Source organism: Rattus rattus, chromosome 9, assembly GCF_011064425.1.
Source record: "Rattus rattus isolate New Zealand chromosome 9, Rrattus_CSIRO_v1, whole genome shotgun sequence".
Classification (NCBI taxonomy): Eukaryota; Metazoa; Chordata; class Mammalia; order Rodentia; family Muridae; genus Rattus; species Rattus rattus.
Window position 1 is genome coordinate 89,922,380 of NC_046162.1, and position 18,613 is coordinate 89,940,992.

At 54.0% G+C, this 18,613-nt stretch overlaps 2 protein-coding genes across 2 annotated transcripts in view; one reads left to right on the plus strand and one right to left on the minus strand.

The window, feature by feature from the left end:
* Myo1d (myosin ID) overlaps positions 1 to 10,187 on the plus strand; it is a 272,879-nt gene extending 262,692 nt beyond the window's left edge. Inside the window, exon 22 of the mRNA XM_032911997.1 lies at positions 7,954 to 10,187. Within this exon, the coding sequence (XP_032767888.1) occupies positions 7,954 to 8,110 (157 nt within the window). The 3' untranslated portion in view covers positions 8,111 to 10,187. The remainder of the gene's footprint in view (positions 1 to 7,953) is intronic.
* A 959-nt stretch (positions 10,188 to 11,146) lies between these two features.
* Cdk5r1 (cyclin dependent kinase 5 regulatory subunit 1) lies at positions 11,147 to 15,237 on the minus strand. Its single transcript, XM_032912996.1, has 2 exons — positions 15,135 to 15,237; positions 11,147 to 14,925 (listed from the first exon to the last, which is right to left on the minus strand). The coding sequence occupies exon 2, from the start codon at positions 14,780 to 14,782 to the stop codon at positions 13,859 to 13,861; it is 924 nt and encodes a 307-aa protein (XP_032768887.1). The 5' UTR covers positions 14,783 to 14,925; positions 15,135 to 15,237; the 3' UTR covers positions 11,147 to 13,858.
* Positions 15,238 to 18,613: the final 3,376 nt, after the last annotated feature.

Below are 18,613 nucleotides of genomic sequence, written 5' to 3' on the forward strand. Positions count from 1 at the left end.
ACAGACCTCAACTTGGAATGAAGTAGAGGGTGACAGAGCTGGACACCTGATGGCTTCTTTTGGTCTCCAGGCACACAGGCCCACAGGCATCCACACACACGTGTGTACATACTATGTACCACATACATACACATACACACATACAAGCAAAGTAGACTAGATAGTATGAATATTTCTTGTGGGATATCTGAAAGTTGTATATTTAATTTGAGGACTTTGGTAGAAGTGGTTTGGGTCTGAAACATGAATACAGGTGAACCCCAGCAAATGTTAGTCCCTTTTGCGGTTTCCAGGCCAACATCCCCCTCCCCCTCTCCCTTCCCCTCCCCGATGTGTCTCTTTAAGGAGCTTGTGGTTGTGTTTTTCAGGTCTGTCTGAGAGACATCTTTAACCCGGTTATCTACTTGAATAATTTATTGCATTCGTTTATTCAAGGTTATCTGTGACTATTCTATGTGGTTGTGTATTTTTTAAAAGTGAACTTATTTGTATATTTTCACATCTATGTGCATGTTAGTCAGTTCTCTCCTTCTACCATGTAGATTCTGGGAACTGAACTCAGGTTGTCAGGCTCGGCAGCAAGCACTTTCCTACTGAACCACTTTGTTTAACTTTGAGCCAGTCCCTCTAGACCTGCACCTTGAGGGCCCCAGCCTGGCCTTCCACTCTTGCTGCAGGACCCTCCCTTAGCCCTGCCACCCGGAGACTGTCTTTTTGATCCTTTAACGTCCCACTGTGGTTCCCATGCTCTCTGTAGAGCCCCAAAGCACTGAGCCGCATGCAGGAGGCAGGCTTGCTGGGCTGTCGGGTACTAGGAAAAGCATAGCAGAGCTCCACACTCCAGTCTGCGTGGATACCTCAGAGCTCCTGACCTGGCAGGAACGAGGGGAAGGGAGAGTGAATGACAGCAGGGAGAGGCCAGCCCGTGGGTGCCTGTTCCAGACTCTGCTCACAGCGCAGAGGATGTACACGTGCAGAATGTGTGTGAAGCAAGCAGGGTGTGGGGCAGAGAAGACAGAAACCAGTCGGGCCATGGTGGTCAGTAGGAGAAGCAGTCTGGAGAACTGGCTGTGTCCGCGTAGGCAGTGGAGGCGGAGGAAGCTGAGCGACTCCCACCTATCGGTGTGTGAGGAGAGCGTCTAGACTGCACTCTTGACAGGTTCGACAAGGGTTGACGAAGAGCGTGTGCTCCCCTTCCTCACGTGAAGACCCAGTTGCCTGTGGAGTAGTGAGGGATTTCTCAGAAGTGGCTAAGAATGTGCTAGAACCTCATGCTTGAATGGGGACAGTGATTACATTATTATCTATCATTAAAACCACAAGGGTGGGTATTACACTCTGTGGTAAATACAAACTCTGATGAACATGCAGTAATGATTAAGAATGAGAAAATGAAGCCAGGAAGACTCTTGCAAGAGCCCTGTTCATCCTTGAGACTCAGCCCAGATGCCACCTCCCTGGGGATGCCACCTCCCTGGGGACGTTCACTCAGCCTCCATGACCAGGCTTCTTCGGTGTGGTCCATGCCCAGCATACGATGTAAGGCCTGGTTCTCCGGCATGCGCTCACTAGAGGTTCTCAACCTGAAGACCGCTTTGGCAAATCTCTCTCCAAAAATACTTACATTGCAGCTCATAACAGCAGCAAAATTACAGTTAATGGAGAAACGATGAAAACAAGTCTATGGTTAGGGGTCACCACCACATGAGGAGCTGTGTGAAAGGGTAGACTTATCAGGGAGGTTGAGAGCAACTGCTCTGGACTGGGCATGCTCAGTGTAGAAAGTCAATGAGGCAGGGAAGAGGTGGGGCTTGGAGCATTTAAGGAGAAAGAAGGGCACAGAGAGGGTGGGGTGAGCCTCCCTGCCTGGCTCTGTACACCAAAGCAGCTGCCAGGGTGGAGGCAGACCCTGCCTGTGACCTAGGGTTCCCCCTGTTTCATGATTTCTGTATGGTTTTGCCTCGTCCCTTACCAGCTACACAGGCAGGAAGTGTGGCACCTCTGTCCCTAACACACACAGGAGCCAGACACCTCAGCTCGCTCTAGAAGCAGTTGTGGTGCAACCCTGACCAAAACAGAAGCAGCGTTTCCCCAGCAGGGTTTTGAAAGAGCTGTGCTCTGAGAGTCAGCATCAGCGGGGGGCGGGGGGGGGGGCTGCTTCCTGAAACAACACAGAAAAGAGCTCCAGACCTCAGCGTGAGCAAGAGCGAGTGACATCCAGTGGGGTGTGGCTCTGAGGTCCTCGCACCACGCGGGAGATAGCTTTCATCTCTTTGTGAGCATCCCTCTCCAGCCCATATCCTGTGATCAGACAGTAGAGAGTACACAGTAGCTTCACAGGGGCACTTCTGTCCCTCCCAAAAGTCCCAGGAATGCACCTCCCTTCCACACTGGCCAAACCAGGTGGCCTGCAACCTCCTGGGTCACTTTCTCGGGTTGGCTTCAGTCTGGAGACTGCATTTCCCAGGTGACCAGGGTCCTGACCAAGGAGGGATATTCTTTCAGCCTGATTCAGCTCCTGGACATATGTGGATGTCCCCTTGTGTGCAGTGCCTCTGGGTACCCAGCTAGCACTGGGACCATGTCTTCTCACACCACGGCAGCCTCTAATGAGCAGAAGAGGGGAGTCTAAGTGAGAAAGGAAGGAACTGGAAAAGAGCCATTTGTCTGCAATGATGGCTGAGAACAGATGACAGGAGATGAAAGTCCCCAAATACCACAATTTGCTGAGCCACTAAATCCGTAACAGAATTTGGGGAGTAAAGGCCCCTCCCCCCACAGCCAGCCTCCCTCAGCAGCTGTCACTTGGCTTGGCACACCATCAGAGGGAGACACCCTGTCTCCATCTCCGTTCTCTGTTAAAACGAGGGAAGAACTCTGACTCTATAAAGACCCCAGTGTGTGCTGGGGCTCAGGACAGAGTTGGGTCCCTACTCTGCCCCACAGCACCCAGTCTCCCGTGCCTGCTGGGATTGCCCCAGCTCCAGGCCCCGAAAAGCCTCTGGCTGGTTTCATTGTTGTTTTGAGACAGGGTCTCACTCTGTGAGCCAACATGTTCGTCTTACTGTACTTCAGTCATTTTGGCTGAACTTAAAGTAAGAGCATCCCCTGAGGCTGGGTGGTAGTAGCACAGCCAGGGACACACAGAGAAGCCCTATCTCAAAATAAACAACCAAAATAAAAAAAAAAAAAAAGAAAGAAAGTACTTCCCTGTTTTCTCCTTCCTGTCCTCTACACCCTACTGTAGGGAAGCCACACTGAACATCGAGTCTACCGTGGACAGTGTCGTACGGCCACCACCTCTGTCTACTTCTACCACTCCAAAAGGAAACCTAAGCAGCCTACCACCCCCGCCCCTCCGATGCCCCTTGCAACAGCTACTCTGTCCCTGTTGGAGTCTCAGAATATGTAGCCTGTTGTAGCTGGCTTCCTACAAAGTTTATTACCCTGTATTGATACTTTACTGCATTGGACCGTAATATCCCAGTGAATAGATCTGCCATACTTTCAACCACTGATGAACAAGTAGGCTGCCTCTGCCTTTGGGAAATACTTCTGCTGTGAAATCTGATGTACAAAGGTCTTGTCTGATGAACCCCTGGGGGTAGAACTGCTGGGCCAGACATGTCTGATTGCTTAGTATGCTAAGGGACTGTGACAGTACAGCCAGGCTCTCTCCCTTTGTGCAGTGTGGGAGTGGCAAGCAGTGGCCTCCACAGCTGCTCTGTCAATCCCCACTTCTTCCTAAACCCTATGGCAACCTCCCAAAAATGGCTGGGCACTGGGTCATTCAGGGCTGTGCCAAGGGAAAAAAAAAAAAAAAGAAAACACCTGGAGCCTGGGGACAGATATCCCATTTCTCACAGTGACAACACCAAGTCCCTTTTTCTAAGGAGCTGCCTGCCTCCTGGGACTCCTCCATTCCACAGCCATGTGGTTTCTTTGCCTCTGGAGTGAGTGTCTTGAGTGGGTGTTTTGGGCCTAGGAGGACCGTGGACAGTTGAGCACAATGCTCCCCTCATTATGAGGCAAGAGTAGCTATGGATAAAGTGCCAGGAGGGGCTGTCCTGTCTGCAGTGTGAGGGACCGAAGACTGTGAGGGCACACTACCCAGCAAGCCCAGAAACAATGACCTAGCTAGAACTGCCCTTTGCACCAGGAGCCCCCTGGACCTCCAGGCACAGTGCTCAAGCCCCGAGACCCCTCACTCTCCAGCACCTGTAGGCAAACACGGAAAGCACATCCATGCGAATGGCGTGAGAGCCCCGCACCTGTCAGGTTGGAACAGAGCTGAGTGCGCCCAGGGCATACGTCATCAGGCAGGGGCCATTCAGAACAGAAGCGGCCGGACAGTTCATGGGCCTTCTGAGCTATGTGACGAGGGCAGAGAGCGCAAGCCAAGTCTAAAGTGGCTCGCCTGCACTCGACTGAAGACGTGAACCTCCCTCGGGATAGTGTCCACTCCCACATAGAGCTCACATCCTTCTAAATAGCCTGTGCCCTGGTCTCCAGACTGCAGACCAAGAGGATGGAAAAGACCCTCTCTCCAGCCGTCCACTTATTTTTTCTATTTCTGGGGCTCAGTGCACTGAGGTAAATACTGGGTGAAAGCTGGATGCAGGTGGCAGGGTGGTGGTGGTGGTGGTAGTGGTGGTGGTGGTGGTGGTGATGATGGTGATGAAATTACTCTTCACCTGTCCTCACCACAGAGTAGTGAAGAATAGATTCTCACGTATACTTTATGACTATAAGCGACCTCTCACAGGGGCTTGCCCAAACCCAAGAGCCAATAGGACTGGAATCCAGGCCTGTAGCCCTAGACTTGAATTTAAAGATCCAAAATGAATCAGAGGCTTAGAGTGCCCCACCCAGGAATCCAGGACAGAGAGGAGGACAGTGGCTCATGCCTGGAACTCCAGCATCAGGAAGCTGAGGCACGAGTTCAAGGTCAGCCTGACCTATATATAGTGAGATCTCATCTCAGAAGACAGAGGAGGGAGGGATGTAGAGGGAGGAACGGCAATCCTTTCTTTCCTGATACGTCCTAATTGCTTCTGACTCCATCGAGAGTAATGCTAGGAATCGGGAGCTCAGTGTTTGACACAGACAGAATCTGCAGCTGAGGGGAGGGCGGGGGGAGGGGCAGCCAGAAGCATAGCTGGGTGTGGCAGTGAGGGAAAGCTTCTTATGTTTGTACTCTGCCTCTCTGTGACTACCTCCCATGTCACCAGAGGACCAGAACACAGTCATTCCAAGCAAGCTCCCCTGGGCAGGCTGATGCCCAACACTGCCCATGAGAGGGAGAGGAGGCCCAGCACTTTCCTGGGTCAGAGAGAGAGCTCCTCCTTGGGAGATGGAGAGGCAACACAGGCCAGAGAAAGGCGACCTGCACAGGCCCAGAGCCCTCTGCATCCCAGTGCAGAACAACCTAATTCCCTGGTTCCCTGCCTTCCTCCTAACAGACATTCCTTCAACATCAGCATCCTCTGGGAGGGAGGGAGGGAGGGACAGAGGCCAATCTCAGTGGCCCTAACTTGTGTGTGGGCCTCCCCAGGTGTGGGAGGCCCTGTGTGTGACGTTCCTGAGAAGCAGTTCTGTCCCCTGCTCCCGTCCTATCCGCTCCTGTCCCAGGCAGCATTTCCTCCACTGCTTAGACTGACTGGCTGAGTGGGACAGAGGGGAAAGGAGGAGAGCAGGCAAGTCTGTGCCTTCTTACCCCTGGGACACCAAAGCTCTGCTTTCCAGATGAAGTCCTGCCAGTCCCTGGGATGCTCTTCCTGCCTCTCCCCGGCCCAGACCAAAGTTAGAGCAGTTCCTCAAACACCCAAAGGAGAAGGAAGGCTGCGGCTGGTGACACCCCGGCCAAGACTTGGCAGAGAAGGCTTCTGTCAGCAGGGCCCACAGCATGGGGACACGCGGCACACCGCTGACTGCACGGTGCTTTCTCAACATGGCACTGAAGGAGCCCCTGTAGGAGCCATTCCCAGGGGTCTGAGAGAACCCAGTATGCATCCTGCCCCAGCGGGAGGAGGAGGGCAGGACGGCGCCTTCCAGCCCTCTCCTTTCCTGGCCCCCAAAGGACTTAAGTAGATCAGGACCAAAAGTCCAGGGGTGACAGGAGAGGCAGGGAGGCTGACCAGGCTTGGGAACCATCTTGTTCAGCAGCACCCGTAGAGCTGGCCCTGCCTTGGCCAGTGTGAAGCCACATGGAAGCTGCTGCAGCCGAGGGCACGAATCTCACCTGACTCCCGGGGGAAGGGGAAGAGCCTGAGTCACTGCCTCTGATGGGCTCCGCTATTTCTGTCCAACTCTAGTTAAAAATAACCGTCTGAGCCCAGGTTCTAGCTGTGGCTGACAAGACATTGAGTGTTTGGTACTTAACGCGCACATGTCTCTCCTGTTCTGCTCGCTGGCTGTTGAGGCAGGGAGGAATCAGCATCTCAGCCTCTCCAACTCTGGGGCCTTCTATGGGATGAGCCACCGAGTGTGTGTCCCTGGACGCCAGGCCTGATAATCTGCCTCAGCGACTGGGTCTTCTGGACCAGCCAGTGCTCCCGCATGGACAGGGAACTCTTGTTTAGCTGGGCGGGGCTGGGCACGAGCTGGGCTCAACCCCTGGCTTCCTACACAGCCATTCAGGACTCATCATCAGTCGCTGGGAGCTCCCTTAGCCTGAGGAGACCAGCAGGGTTGAGACCCAGCCTGTTCCCTAACATGCAGCCCTAGCAGCAACAGCGAAGGAGCCCATCCTAACTGGAAGCTCCTAAAACAACAAGCCTCCCTCTCACCTCCCAACGGATGTAACACAGCTGAGGGGCAGTGTCGGAGCAGGCTGTCGCGTGTGCGCGCACGCTAGGCGCCAGCCTACTTACGAGTTTCTCAGTTTTTAGAATAAGCTGCAGCCAAGTACACCGAGGACAATGTGCACTGCTGGGGGGTTGGGGGGCTCCCATTTCCACGGCAGGGAGAGCACGGCACACCAGTCAGCACCAAGTGGGCTTCCTCGGGATTCGGACCCATTCCTGTGGCTCTCCTGGTGGATAGGAAGTGAGATACCATCCACCCTCCTATTATTCTGTGGCAGCCAGGCGTGGGGACCATCTGTGCTCTGTGGGAACAGCCTTCACAGGGTGGGGTCAGCTCAGACCTGCTTTGATTGGGTAGCTCTAGTGATTGAATCCTAGTACATACACACACACACACACACACACACACACACACACACACACACACACACACACACAGCAGGTGCTTCACCACTGAGCTACCCTATCTCCAGTCCTCTCCCCTTCTTAGCTTGCTCAGGCTAGGTATAAACTCACTCTGTAGCCCAGTGAGCCTTGCACTACTGTCCTCCTACCTCGACTACCTACGTAACTGGGATCGCAGGCCTGCTGCACCCCAGCATTCAGCCTTGGACTCCTTTTGTCATTAATTAATGTATTTATTCACTTTCTATCTCAGACCCACTTTTGACAGCCAGGCTCCATGGCAAATCGCTAGGTGGATTCAAGGCAGACATTTCCTTGAGGGGATGGGGGAATCCTAATCTCCCTGTTGGTAATCAGAGATAATTGTCATGATTCAGAGCCTGACACTCTTTCTCCTGGGACACCCAAAGCCCAGATGAATCAGTCTAGCCAGTTCTGGTGGCAAATGGCTCAACCACGTCCGCCTCCCTGGCCCATGGGCACACAGGGTCCCCTGGAGTGAACAGTCCTGCTGCCTCATCAGCGCCTGTGGCCACAGCACACAAATCAGGACCACCCTCTGCTCTCCTTCCCTCTGGGCCCCTCCAACTGCTGTGTTCACCTGGGAAGGAAGCAGGTTGAACCCTGAAACTGCCACCCTACAGGAGCCTGACAAATGGCAGGGCCCTGGGGGTTGCCCAGGAAACCACAGCACTCTCTGCCCACTCACTGGCTGCCTGGCCTGTCTTTTCCACTCTTTCAGTGAGAAGCGCCACCTTCAAGTGAACGTCACCAACCCGGTGCAGTGCAGCCTGCATGGGAAGAAATGCACCGTATCCGTGGAGACCCGGCTAAACCAGCCGCAGCCCGACTTCACCAAGAACCGCTCCGGCTTCATCCTCAGTGTGCCCGGGAACTGACTGCTGCACATCGGAGGCCTGGCCCAGGGGAGCAAGAGCCTGGGCCTGGCACACAGCAGGCCAGGTCCTCGGCCTCTCCATCCCCACATCTGTTCTGCCTCGCTCAACATCCCAGGAGCTCAGCTAATCGCTGTTTGCCCTCTAATGCCACTAGAAATCAGCTTGCAAGGGCCTCCGCTGGGCAGGATTCCTCTGCCTTTTCTGTGGCCCTGCTCATGAGCTGTCCTACCTGGCTTTCTGCCTCTGCCCTGCCTCTGCCCTCTCAACTTTCCGTACTCCCTGCTCAGGAAACCAAAGACCCTCTTCAGCCTGCTGGGCTGACAGCTAGACCACTTCCCACCCCAAGCGACTGGATGGCACCTGTAGTTGGCAGGAGTGCAGTGGCCACTGCTGACCCCAGCAGAGGGATGAGAGGCCCGGAGCCCAGGACACAGTTTCTGGATCCAAAGCCACATTATCTTAGAGGTTTGGATCCAGCATCCGTGGGCAGAGGGATTGGCCCTGCTTTGTGACCCCTACCTGATGCCTCCTTCCCCAACATGATTGCAGCCCTTGGGACCTAGCTCAGAGCCCCTCAGCACAAGCCCTGCCCCCAGCAGCCAGCCAAAGCCACCGGGTGAGCGGGGACATCTGCGGAGCCCATCCCTCAGCCTCGCTCAGCCAGGACCCCTCCTTCCCAGAGCCTGTCCCTGGGAGAGCTTTTGCCACCAAGGTTCTAGCCCTGGACTTTCTAACCACTTCTCTCATGGAGACACCCTGCTGCTACTCCAAGGACCAGTTTGCTTAACTCACAGCCCACATCCATGGTCATCTTAACCTTCTTTCTTGCAGATTGCCAGGTTGCTAATCTGCTGTCCTCTCTGCTGTAAGCACAGTGTCAGGACCTAGTGAGGAGGTACAAGGAGCAGGCCGTGCTTGGAGTGCCCATTCCCCCTAACCCTCTGGCTGCGCCTCCTCCTCACTGGAGACCCAGAACTCTCAGAGAGCCAAAGCACACAGGACCCAGCAGTGTGGGGTAGACAAAGCTGCAGCTAAGATCGGGGAGTCCTGGCACTGCAGGCCAGGCCAGGGTCCCCACCTAAGCCACATATCTGCCTGCCGGAGCCTGGCCCCTGAACCCCCTACTGGGAAAGTGCTGCCCATTTGCCAGTGTCTGCCCAGGAGGGAGGGCATCTGCTTCAGAGGCCTTCCTGAGACCCCTGCTCCCAGTCTCAGCTGGTGAGGATAAGGCCTCTGGGCGGCACAGGCTTGCTGTGGGGAAGCCTAACATGGAAAGTTTGTAAGAGGCGAGCGAGCCGCAGCGCTTTCAGAGCCAGGCTCACATTTTCTTCACTTTTGACCCGACTCTGCTCCCTAATTCTCACCCTGCCACCCTAACCCACCAAGTGCCTATGCGCTACCTCCTGTGCCTTGCCCGGGGCCTGAGGGGGTCACCTGGCTGGCCATGGTGGTTCCAGCACCTGGTCTCCTAACCCTTTTGCAGAGCTGTGGGGACAGGGACGTTTACACTGCAGGCAGTTTGCAACAAAACTCCTGTTGCCATGCTGCCCTCGAGAGGCGTTCTCATCCCCCAAGCCTGGTGAGCTGCCAGTCCGGTTGTGCCGACCTGACGGAACCACGTGACTGGAACCACGTGACTGGAACTTCACCTTCCCACCCCACTTACCGCCCCAGCGTGTTGCGTTACACTAGACATGCTAAGTGTGTTCATACACACCAAAGCAGTCATGCCAAAAGAGTTGCGGGTCAGAAGGGATGGCTCTCCTCCCACCCTCTGATGTAGTCTGGGACCCCTGGCCCAGGCCAGCACCTCCCACTGAGGGCTGCCCTGTCCACGAGCACTTTATGACCTAAAAGTCAGCGTGTGGCCACTGAAGGACCTGGAATTAGAGGTGTGAATGATCACAGTAAGAGCTCGGGAGAGGACACAGTGATTGTATGCATGGAGTAGGGGTCTCTTGAGTTCATGAAATGCAGTTTATGGTTTGGTGCATATATTCCTATTTTCCATTAAATTAACTTTATTTCTAAAGCATATTTTGATTTACCATCAAGAGCAATAAAGCATTAAATCTTATTTTAAAGGTGTTCTGTTTATCATTGAGAAACAGTGACATTTTAGCTTAGTCAACTACCATTCCAGAAGCTAGGAGAATTAAGCACAGACTATGTAAAATGGGGGAGGGGGGACACTTGCCCAAGGCTTTTGAACAGAAAAATTAGGGAGCAAGAAGCAAGCCATGTGAGGGAAGCAAGAGGCAGCCTCAGAATCCAGTCTAGGAACTCTGGCCCGCCCTTCTCAAGCCCCACGGTAGAATCCTAAGGGATGTTTCTGAAATAAACACACAAGGAAGGCACAGATCCCTCTGGAAGCTGTGGGCCAGCACAGCCTCTTCCAGGAACAGGAGCCCTAGCACCCAAGGGCTCAACACTGCAGGGTCTTGCCAGTCCATGGGACCAGCCTGGACAAGGTGAGGAGCCCTAATCACAGGGCTCCCAACAATGGGTGCAGGGCCAACCAGAGAACTGATTCCTGCTGCCCTCTTCCCAGCCATCAGGCGGACCAGACACAGAAGCTGAGGTAGCAGTGGTAGGTAGAGGAGAAACCCGGATTCCTTTAAAGCTAACTGTTGGCGCACCAGGAAACCTGTCTGTCCCTGCTGGCCTTGGGGCAGTAGATGCTGAGCAAGGCAGGCCCAGGGGAAAGTGGGAGCGGTAGCCTTGGGGTGAGGACAACGGTCTAAGGCCCAAAGTCCAAGGACTTATGTGGCCAACACTGATCAGGCGTCCCTAAAGCTGACTGGCCCTCTGTGGCTCGGGCTGTCTGTCTTGTGACCCCGCATAGGAAGGCCCCAGGGAGAACCTGTCAAACCACTAAGCCACAGCCGACTTCCCCTTGTGCTGTTTTAATCACTTAAGTCTGTTCGGTCCTTTCCCCTAACTCTGCCCCCTTCCACCTGCAACCCGATCTCTACACACAAATCATGCATTGAAGGTGCCCCCACTGTGTTCCCAAATGGCAGGCCACAAAGAGTATGTGCTGGATGGTCAGTGCATTTTATTGAATCAGCACAGTACAAAAAAATAAATAAAAATAAGGGAAGGGGAATTAAATTACAGCCAAACAGAGCTTCATGAGTCTCGTCAGATTATAAACCAGACATACTCACAAACACGCCATACATACATACAAAATGAGACAAATATAAATTAATATTAACAGTATCCACAGTATGGTCAAAGAATAGCTACAGAAGAAATCTCACTTAAAAAAAAAAAAACCCAAACCAAAACCAAAACCATCACGTGTGTGTACAGCAGTATCGATCGACGCACAGCTATGGGTAAGTCCGGGCAGGGGGTGGCACATTTTCTCCTCATTGCAAGTTTAACACTGCTGGGACAAAACTAAATTCTAATAACTGCATGGAAAGGATGGATCAACCCTTCACGGTCGTAAGGAAGAGAGAAAAATCCAATCTTGAACTCCGCTCCTGCGGCTTGTTCTCAGCACGTGGGATTCTCACGGCCGTCTGCTCTAAGGTTATTTTTCTTAAGACACAAAATGCTCCTGGTTCGCATGCACAGTTCCACTGTAAAAGCAACAAGAATAAAAGGGGGTTTTTGTAGATTTTTTTTTCACATTTTTCTTGTTTTTTTTTTTTTTCTTTTCTATTTTGCGTGTGTTTGTTCTAAAAGTGTCTTCATAGCAGCATGTCAGACGGGTTCTTTGCTCGAACACTTAAGTCTAGCAGTTGTTCCTTCACACAGTCCTGGACACCAGAGCAAAGAGAGAGGGCATGGGCCTCACAATGGAACGACGGAGCTCTTTCCTCAGTCGACGACCACTCCTGAAATATGCACCTTCTCAAAAAACAAATTTTTGTTTTTTTTTTTTTTTTTAAAAAAATTAGGTACAAAGAGAAGGAAACAGTCAACGAGGCTGGAATCCTGTTACTGCAGCTCAGAGGAACAGCTTCAGGCCCGCTTCAGCGGCCCTGCAGGCTACAAACGAGTGCCCCTCTCCTCGGACTGCACACCTGAAGCTCTTCTTCCTCCAACTGCCCCGTGGGGCTCCAGGCACGGTTGGTCACCGTGGCAGCAGGATCTGAGGATGGGCTGCAGGAAGCCGGCCCAGAGAGGCTGCAGCGAGGCCTGTAGTCAGCAGGCCTTGCAGGGCTTTCCAGCTCCGTGTCATCATCTGAGGGCCCAGGATCCACTCTCTAGGAACCCGGATGAGGGACTGGGGAAAGGCCCTCTAGTCCAGTCAGGTCCTCTTCCCCACTCTGAAAGGCTCTATTCCAGGCCTCTGCAATTGAGACCTCAATTTCACAGCTTTCTCTTTGTGTGATTTTCCAGTAGTGCTTGTGCAAGAAGTTGGCAGCCACCTAGAACCTAATCCTATGCAAGATAACCTCTGCCTTCCCCACTGTGGCCCCAGCCCCAGCACCCCCTAGGGAAGCAGGAAAGGAAGAGGAGGCCCTCGGTAGCATCTTCACATTGCTCTTTGTTCCCCAAAGCTGGAGGGAGGGCCATGGAGGAAGACTGGCTCCCTTTTCTTGGACCGCTTCCAAACCCCAAGCTACCAGTCTGGGAAAATTAGAACGAAAAACCATTAAAGTCCAGAGTGTTATGTAGCCGACAGGGATGGGTGGGCACCACACCCAGCAGCTGGAAGTGATCAGCTGGACAGTCACCAAGCTTCCAAACTGATCGGGAGCCACACTCGAATCCTGTAATTGTCCCCGAATGCAGCTGTCTCAGTAGGTTGCACAGAGCAAAGCCTCCTCACCAGGAGAAACTGAACTGCCTGGAAACGGCTTAAAATTAAGTAGGGACAGGGGTGGGAGACAGCAATGCCATATCACCCCATCTCGACTTTCCCCAGGGATATAGGACAAGTATCATGTGCACCAGCAAGAGGCCTTAGCATGTAAGTGGGCACCAACTTGATCTCAGGCATAGACACCCACCTGCCCAGGAGGCAGCGTTGCTAGTGGATCCCTGGTGCTGTCCTGGCTTTTTACACAGGGTGTTGTTCAAATGAAAAGCTCACTCAGGAGAGGAGCTGCCCCTGGCTTCACCTCATCCCTTAGCTGGGACCCAAAGTGGGAGAGGAATCTAATGAGCAAACCAGCTTATTAACCAATGCTAAGGTGGAGCACAGACAAAAGGACGGGGAGGGAGCTCCATCCTGCCAGGAAAGGAAAGAAAGCCCTTCTCTCTGAACAGCAAGCAGCAGACCAGGGCCGTGTGCGGCCAACAGTCACCAACAATCTTTGCACCAGACCCACTCCCAGGCGCCTCCACTGATGCCCCGGGGCAGTGGAGATCTTGCCTCACCAGAACAGCTGGCTGCAGGAGCCTTTGAGAAAATGAAACAATACCCAGAAAAGGGCTGATTCCTCCTGGGCCACCAGCCTCGGGGCCCAGCTCAGATCATGGGACAGCGGGAAGCCTCATCTACCCTGGATCCATTGTGGGTACAGGTGACGTAGACGAGTCAGTCCCTTGAGAGTGGTCAGCAGCCGAAGTGGCTCTGAATGCATCTTCTGGGTTCCCACAAGGTTCATCAGTTCGAAAGTCCCCAGAGTTCTTGAAAGGGCTAAAAAAAAAACCCAAGGAAAGAACGTGGGAAGAGGCCCTTGGTGGCTCTGCTAGACACATACTGTACACAAAACTTGATTCTTTAATAATAAATTTTAAAAACGAATGGAATCCTTGAGCCAGGATACCAGCTACAGGGGCTCACCGATCGAGCCCCAGGAGGAGTCGCTTCTTGTCCTCCTGACCACTCTCATTCTTCAAGTCAGAGAACACTTGTGTGAAATAGTGTGGGTCAGCATTGATCTGCAGCATCTTGGAGCTCATGAGGTTGATAACTGAGAGGCAACGGTCCCAAAAGGCTTCCTTGCAGCTCTCCACCAGGAAGGGCTTGAGCGGGTAGGAGATTTCATTGCCCATGTAGGAATAGGAGAGGTACAGACAGGTCAGCAGGACAGCCTGGAGCTCGTGGTCCGAGCCCACCTCAGAGGAGATAACATCCCTGCAGAGCATGTAGAGGAAGACCACATTGGCCGGTGTGATGAAACCCTGGTCCTGCCAGCCCTGCAGAAGCAGGGAGCGGTCCACGCTGCGCAGCCAGAGCACGGGGTCCGTTGGGGACAAGTGCTTCAGGCGGTAGCACCGGCGGCAGAGAAACTCACCCAGGCAGCGCAGCAGCTCACTAGTGGACGCCTGGACGATGACCCGTTTGGGTGTTCCTGCGGAGGTGATGGCAGGGTGCGGGGCCTTCTTGACAGAAGAGGAGACCCCAGTCTGGGAGCCAGAAAGCTGGCTGGCTGGGGGTGCGGGCGGCTGGGCCGGCGGGGGCTGGGCGAACGTGGACAGGTTGGCACACGACAGCGACTTCTTCAGGTTCTCATTGTTGAGGTGCGCGATGTTGCTCTGGTAGCTGCTGTTGGGCTGCGCCTTCTTGGAGTTCTTCTTCTTCGCTGACACCGCCACGATCCTCTTCCAAGGCAGTACCGAGATGATGGAGTGCCGCTTCAGGTTCTTGTCCTTGGCGTTCTTGCTGTTCTGCACGGCCGTGTAGTGGCCCACGGTGGCCGCGCCATCCTCAAACAGTGTGGCCTTTCGATAGCTGGGGGACAGGGACAGCACCGTGCCCATGGTGCCACTGCGCGCCCCGCAAGGGCCGGCACCCCTGCGCGCCCAGCCTGCCGGCCGGAGGGAGAAAGAGGCTTACCAAGCCCGTAGCGGCCGCAGAGAGAAAGGAGGCGCTCCCGGGACGCGACGCGTGTAGCCCTGCGGATCTGCGTGGAAAACAAGATGGTTCTCAGCCCCGGGCGGGGCTCCGCGCCGCGCCCCTCCGCCCGCACTTCCGAGGCCCGAACCCCCCGGGCTGCGGCCCCGTAGAGCCCCAGCCTATGCTTCCACTGCGGCACCGGCCAAGCGCCGCAGCGGTCGCCGCCGCAGGCGTCCAACCAGGCCGCGCACACGGCCCCGGTCCGCGGAGGCTTACCCGCAGGCAGGCTCCCGCGGCAGGCGCAGCCGCTGCGTCCCAGACCCTCCGCAATGCGCGCCGCGGTCCCGGGGCTCGGCGCGGCTCGGCGCGGCTCGGCGCGGCGGCGGCGGCTCTCAGCTTCTGTCCAGGTTCTGCAGACGCCGCGGCCCCTGCCCCCGCCCGGCCCCCCGCCTGCGTCTCCGCCGCGCACCCGCCGGCCCCGCCCCGCCCCGCCCCGGCGCGCGCCCCCCTGCCTCTCGGGATCGCGCGCGCGGTCCACAAGCCTGCTCAGTCTCGCCGCACTCGCATCTTTCAGCGCGAGCGGCGCACAATGGCGCCTCTAGTGGGCGCGCCCCATACGGGTCGCAGCGCGGGCGGCGGGAACGCGCGAAGCCCGGTCTCCACCTGGAAGCCGCCCGCGCCGCGCGGCGCAGCCCGGCCTCGTGAGCCCCGGAGCCGCGCAGCGGAGCTCGCTGGGCGTGCGGGCGAACGGGCGAGCGGGCGGGGCGGAGGGCGGGCCCCGCCCAGACACGTGCTGCCTTTGTTCCCGCCGCGGCCCCCCCAGCAGAGGCTGCGGGCGTTGTGGAGCTGGCCCGGGCTCCCACAAGGGAAAGCCGCATCCGGCATCGGCGTAAAAGCCCGGCACCCATCAAGACTCTAGAAAGCCAGGCCAGAAGGGCGAGGGCGGCCTAGAGATCCCGTCAGGACAGCTGTCAAAAATCAAAGCTGCTGCGCCTTCAGGCCAGTCTCTTATTTGCCCGTTTTAAAATTTGATGACAGTAAAATTGCAAAATTAAATACGTAAATAAATAAATCTGGTTCTGACTAGCGACGCATAGTTCACAAGCAGCCCATATCCTTCACAAAGGCCACTGCTTATTTACAAGTCACTCATTTCGGACTGGTTCTGGAGACCCATACTGTCAAACAAGCCAACCTGTATCTTAACTCAGACTCCCAACTCCGAACCTAAGAGAATTCCTGACAACACCTGCAACGGTTGAGCAAACTACCCAAAACAAGAATCTTGTTGAGGTCATTAGGTGAAGTACTTCCAAGTTAGAAAGTGCCAGTTTCTTTTTGTACCCAAAGATTTCTCAGCCAACACGAGCAGAAAGATTTAGGGATGGGGTGATCAGAATGGAAAATGCCTTGCGCTGTACCCAGGCGGGGGGAGGGGTGAGGGGAGGGGGACTAGCTTCGCTGTGGCCCCTCCCTAACAATGTTTCTCATAGAACAAAGTGGTTGCTGGCTATTACTAGAACACAGCACCTGACACTGGGTAACCTATAAATAAAATAATGAAGTGTTAGCTCACAGTTCTGGAGTATGGTCCAGATCCAGTAGTAGAGCAGGCTGTGAGGAGATGAGGCTTCAACTCACACCGGGAAGGGGGAGAATAATTACTTGGGGGAATGAGGGCAGGTGCCACACTGTCTTTCTAACAACTCCTGCTAGCAGGAGCTTTCGTTAACCCCTTCCTGCTCGAAATTAGTCCATGACTTAGAACCTCTCCTTGAAACACAGGCCACCAGCACCTTGCCATTTTCCTGCCTCAGTGTTCACTGTTGGGATTCGGGCATGAGACACCACACCAGCTCCAAAGAAAAACCTCTCCAAGAGCGCCCTCAACACTGACGTTGAGACCAAGCCTCATGGGTCCGACTCAACAGCCCTAGCTGCTCTTCCAATGGAGCTGCCCTGGGTCTCTTCCTTTTCATCATAGTTAAGCTGTAAGTCGTCTTCCTAGGGTCTTTCAGACCCCCTGGCCCAATGCTTCTACCTGGGAAGGCAACCGCTAAAAACCAGCCTTTGAGCTGACTTCATGTTTATGGTCCCCTTCGAATTCTAGGATTAAGCAAAAGTTAAATGTGTTCTACTTCCCTAATTATACACAGGTCTCTGAAGGCTGCAATCCACCCATTAGAAAAAACCTGGACCTGCTGTTGCCTGCAACTGAATTCCAGCTTTTACAATGCATCCTGGAGTTCATAGGCCTTTTCCAGCATGGCTGCATACATGTTCTCTCTTGTCTTCTGTCTGGCCAACCCTATCCCATTACCTTCAAAAACCTCTGTCAACTACTCCAGCCTCCTTGTGTTGCCAAGGGCAAAGTTATGTTTGCAGAACAGGATGTCACTACCATACTATGCTCTGAGAGAAGAGGTTGTCAGGAACACTACTCATCTGGTAAGCTTACCTCAGGGTGGGCAGAAAGCCTAAGAATCTAAAAGTTGTTCACTCCATGGGGCTGGATGTCTCAGCCTGTCTTCTGTAGATTCTGGAATCCCGAAGAAACAGGCTCTAATGCCAGTGAAGAAAGGGACTTGCTAGCAAGGTGAGGGCAAGCAGGCAAAGAGCAGAAGTGTCTTCTTCCGTGTGCTTAGATAGGCGACCAAGAGGCAGTGCAGCCCAGGTTAAAGGTGTCTTCCTGCCTCAAGAACGCAGACTAAAGGCACCTTAAGACCTGAATTAAGGCCCTGGGTTCGGTCCCCAGCTCCGAAAAAAAAAAGAACCAAAAAAAAAAAAGACCTGAATTAAAGGTGTGTATCTTCTCACCTCAAGATACAGACTACAAGTGGATCTCCCTACTTCAAATTAAGAAAAACCAAAAACTCACTGGTGGGCCTTCCATTTTTGAATTTTACTTAATTCCAGAGGTAATCAATTAACAACCAAGAATAACTATCACACAAGGCATCACACAGTCCCCTCCCTACTCAAACCCACCTCTGCCTCCCCACACCCAGCTCCCCTCACTGTTCTGAGAAGCAAGGAAGGGCAACAATCTGCCAACATGGCGGAATCAAGAGCCCAGAAGGCAAAGCCAGCTGAGTGTTGCAGGAATGTTTTCTTCCCAGCACTCACTCAGATCTGGGAAAATGTCTGGTTTTCACTATCAGCCTGCCTACTTTCCACAACCCTCTCTCTAGCTACCTTGCAAAGAGGATTACCCACACTACACCTCAGTGGACATCTGCTCCACACTCCATTCCCCACGCTGGTCCAAGGACAGCTGGCCAAAGGAATCGCTGGCTACGAGGTGCACAAAGGGCTCAACCAAGAGCTACAGAACCCTGGTTCTTGAGGAAGTCTTCCTGAGAGGGCAGAGAGCAGCATCTAGTGGCTCTTCTGAGCAACACAGGTTACATAACTAGTATACAGCAGGGCACCAGAGCAGCCCTCTTGACTGCTCACTAACACGTGAGAAAGCCCCGGTACCTCAAAGGCTCGTGCCTAAAAGAGGCTCTCAGCTAGACAGCCAGAGCCAGGCCAGCCCGTGGCCAGACCTTGGAGACCGTGTAAGGTGTGGGGAGAGAGCTAGACTAGCTATGAGACCTTCAAGGGGAAACTGTGGCACAAGCCGTGATGGTTTAGTTCAGTCCAGAAGTACCTGAGAGCCATTTTGACCAGTCACGCATGAGTAGTGTGCTACTCTCTAGTAATTACATTTAAAAAGAACAAATGAAATTTTTTAAAGATTTATTTATTTCATG

Coding starts and splice junctions, on each gene's coding strand:
- Cdk5r1 (XM_032912996.1), bottom strand. CDS start 14,782: ATGGGCACGGTGCTGTCCCTGTCCCCCAGCTATCGAAAGGCCACACTG.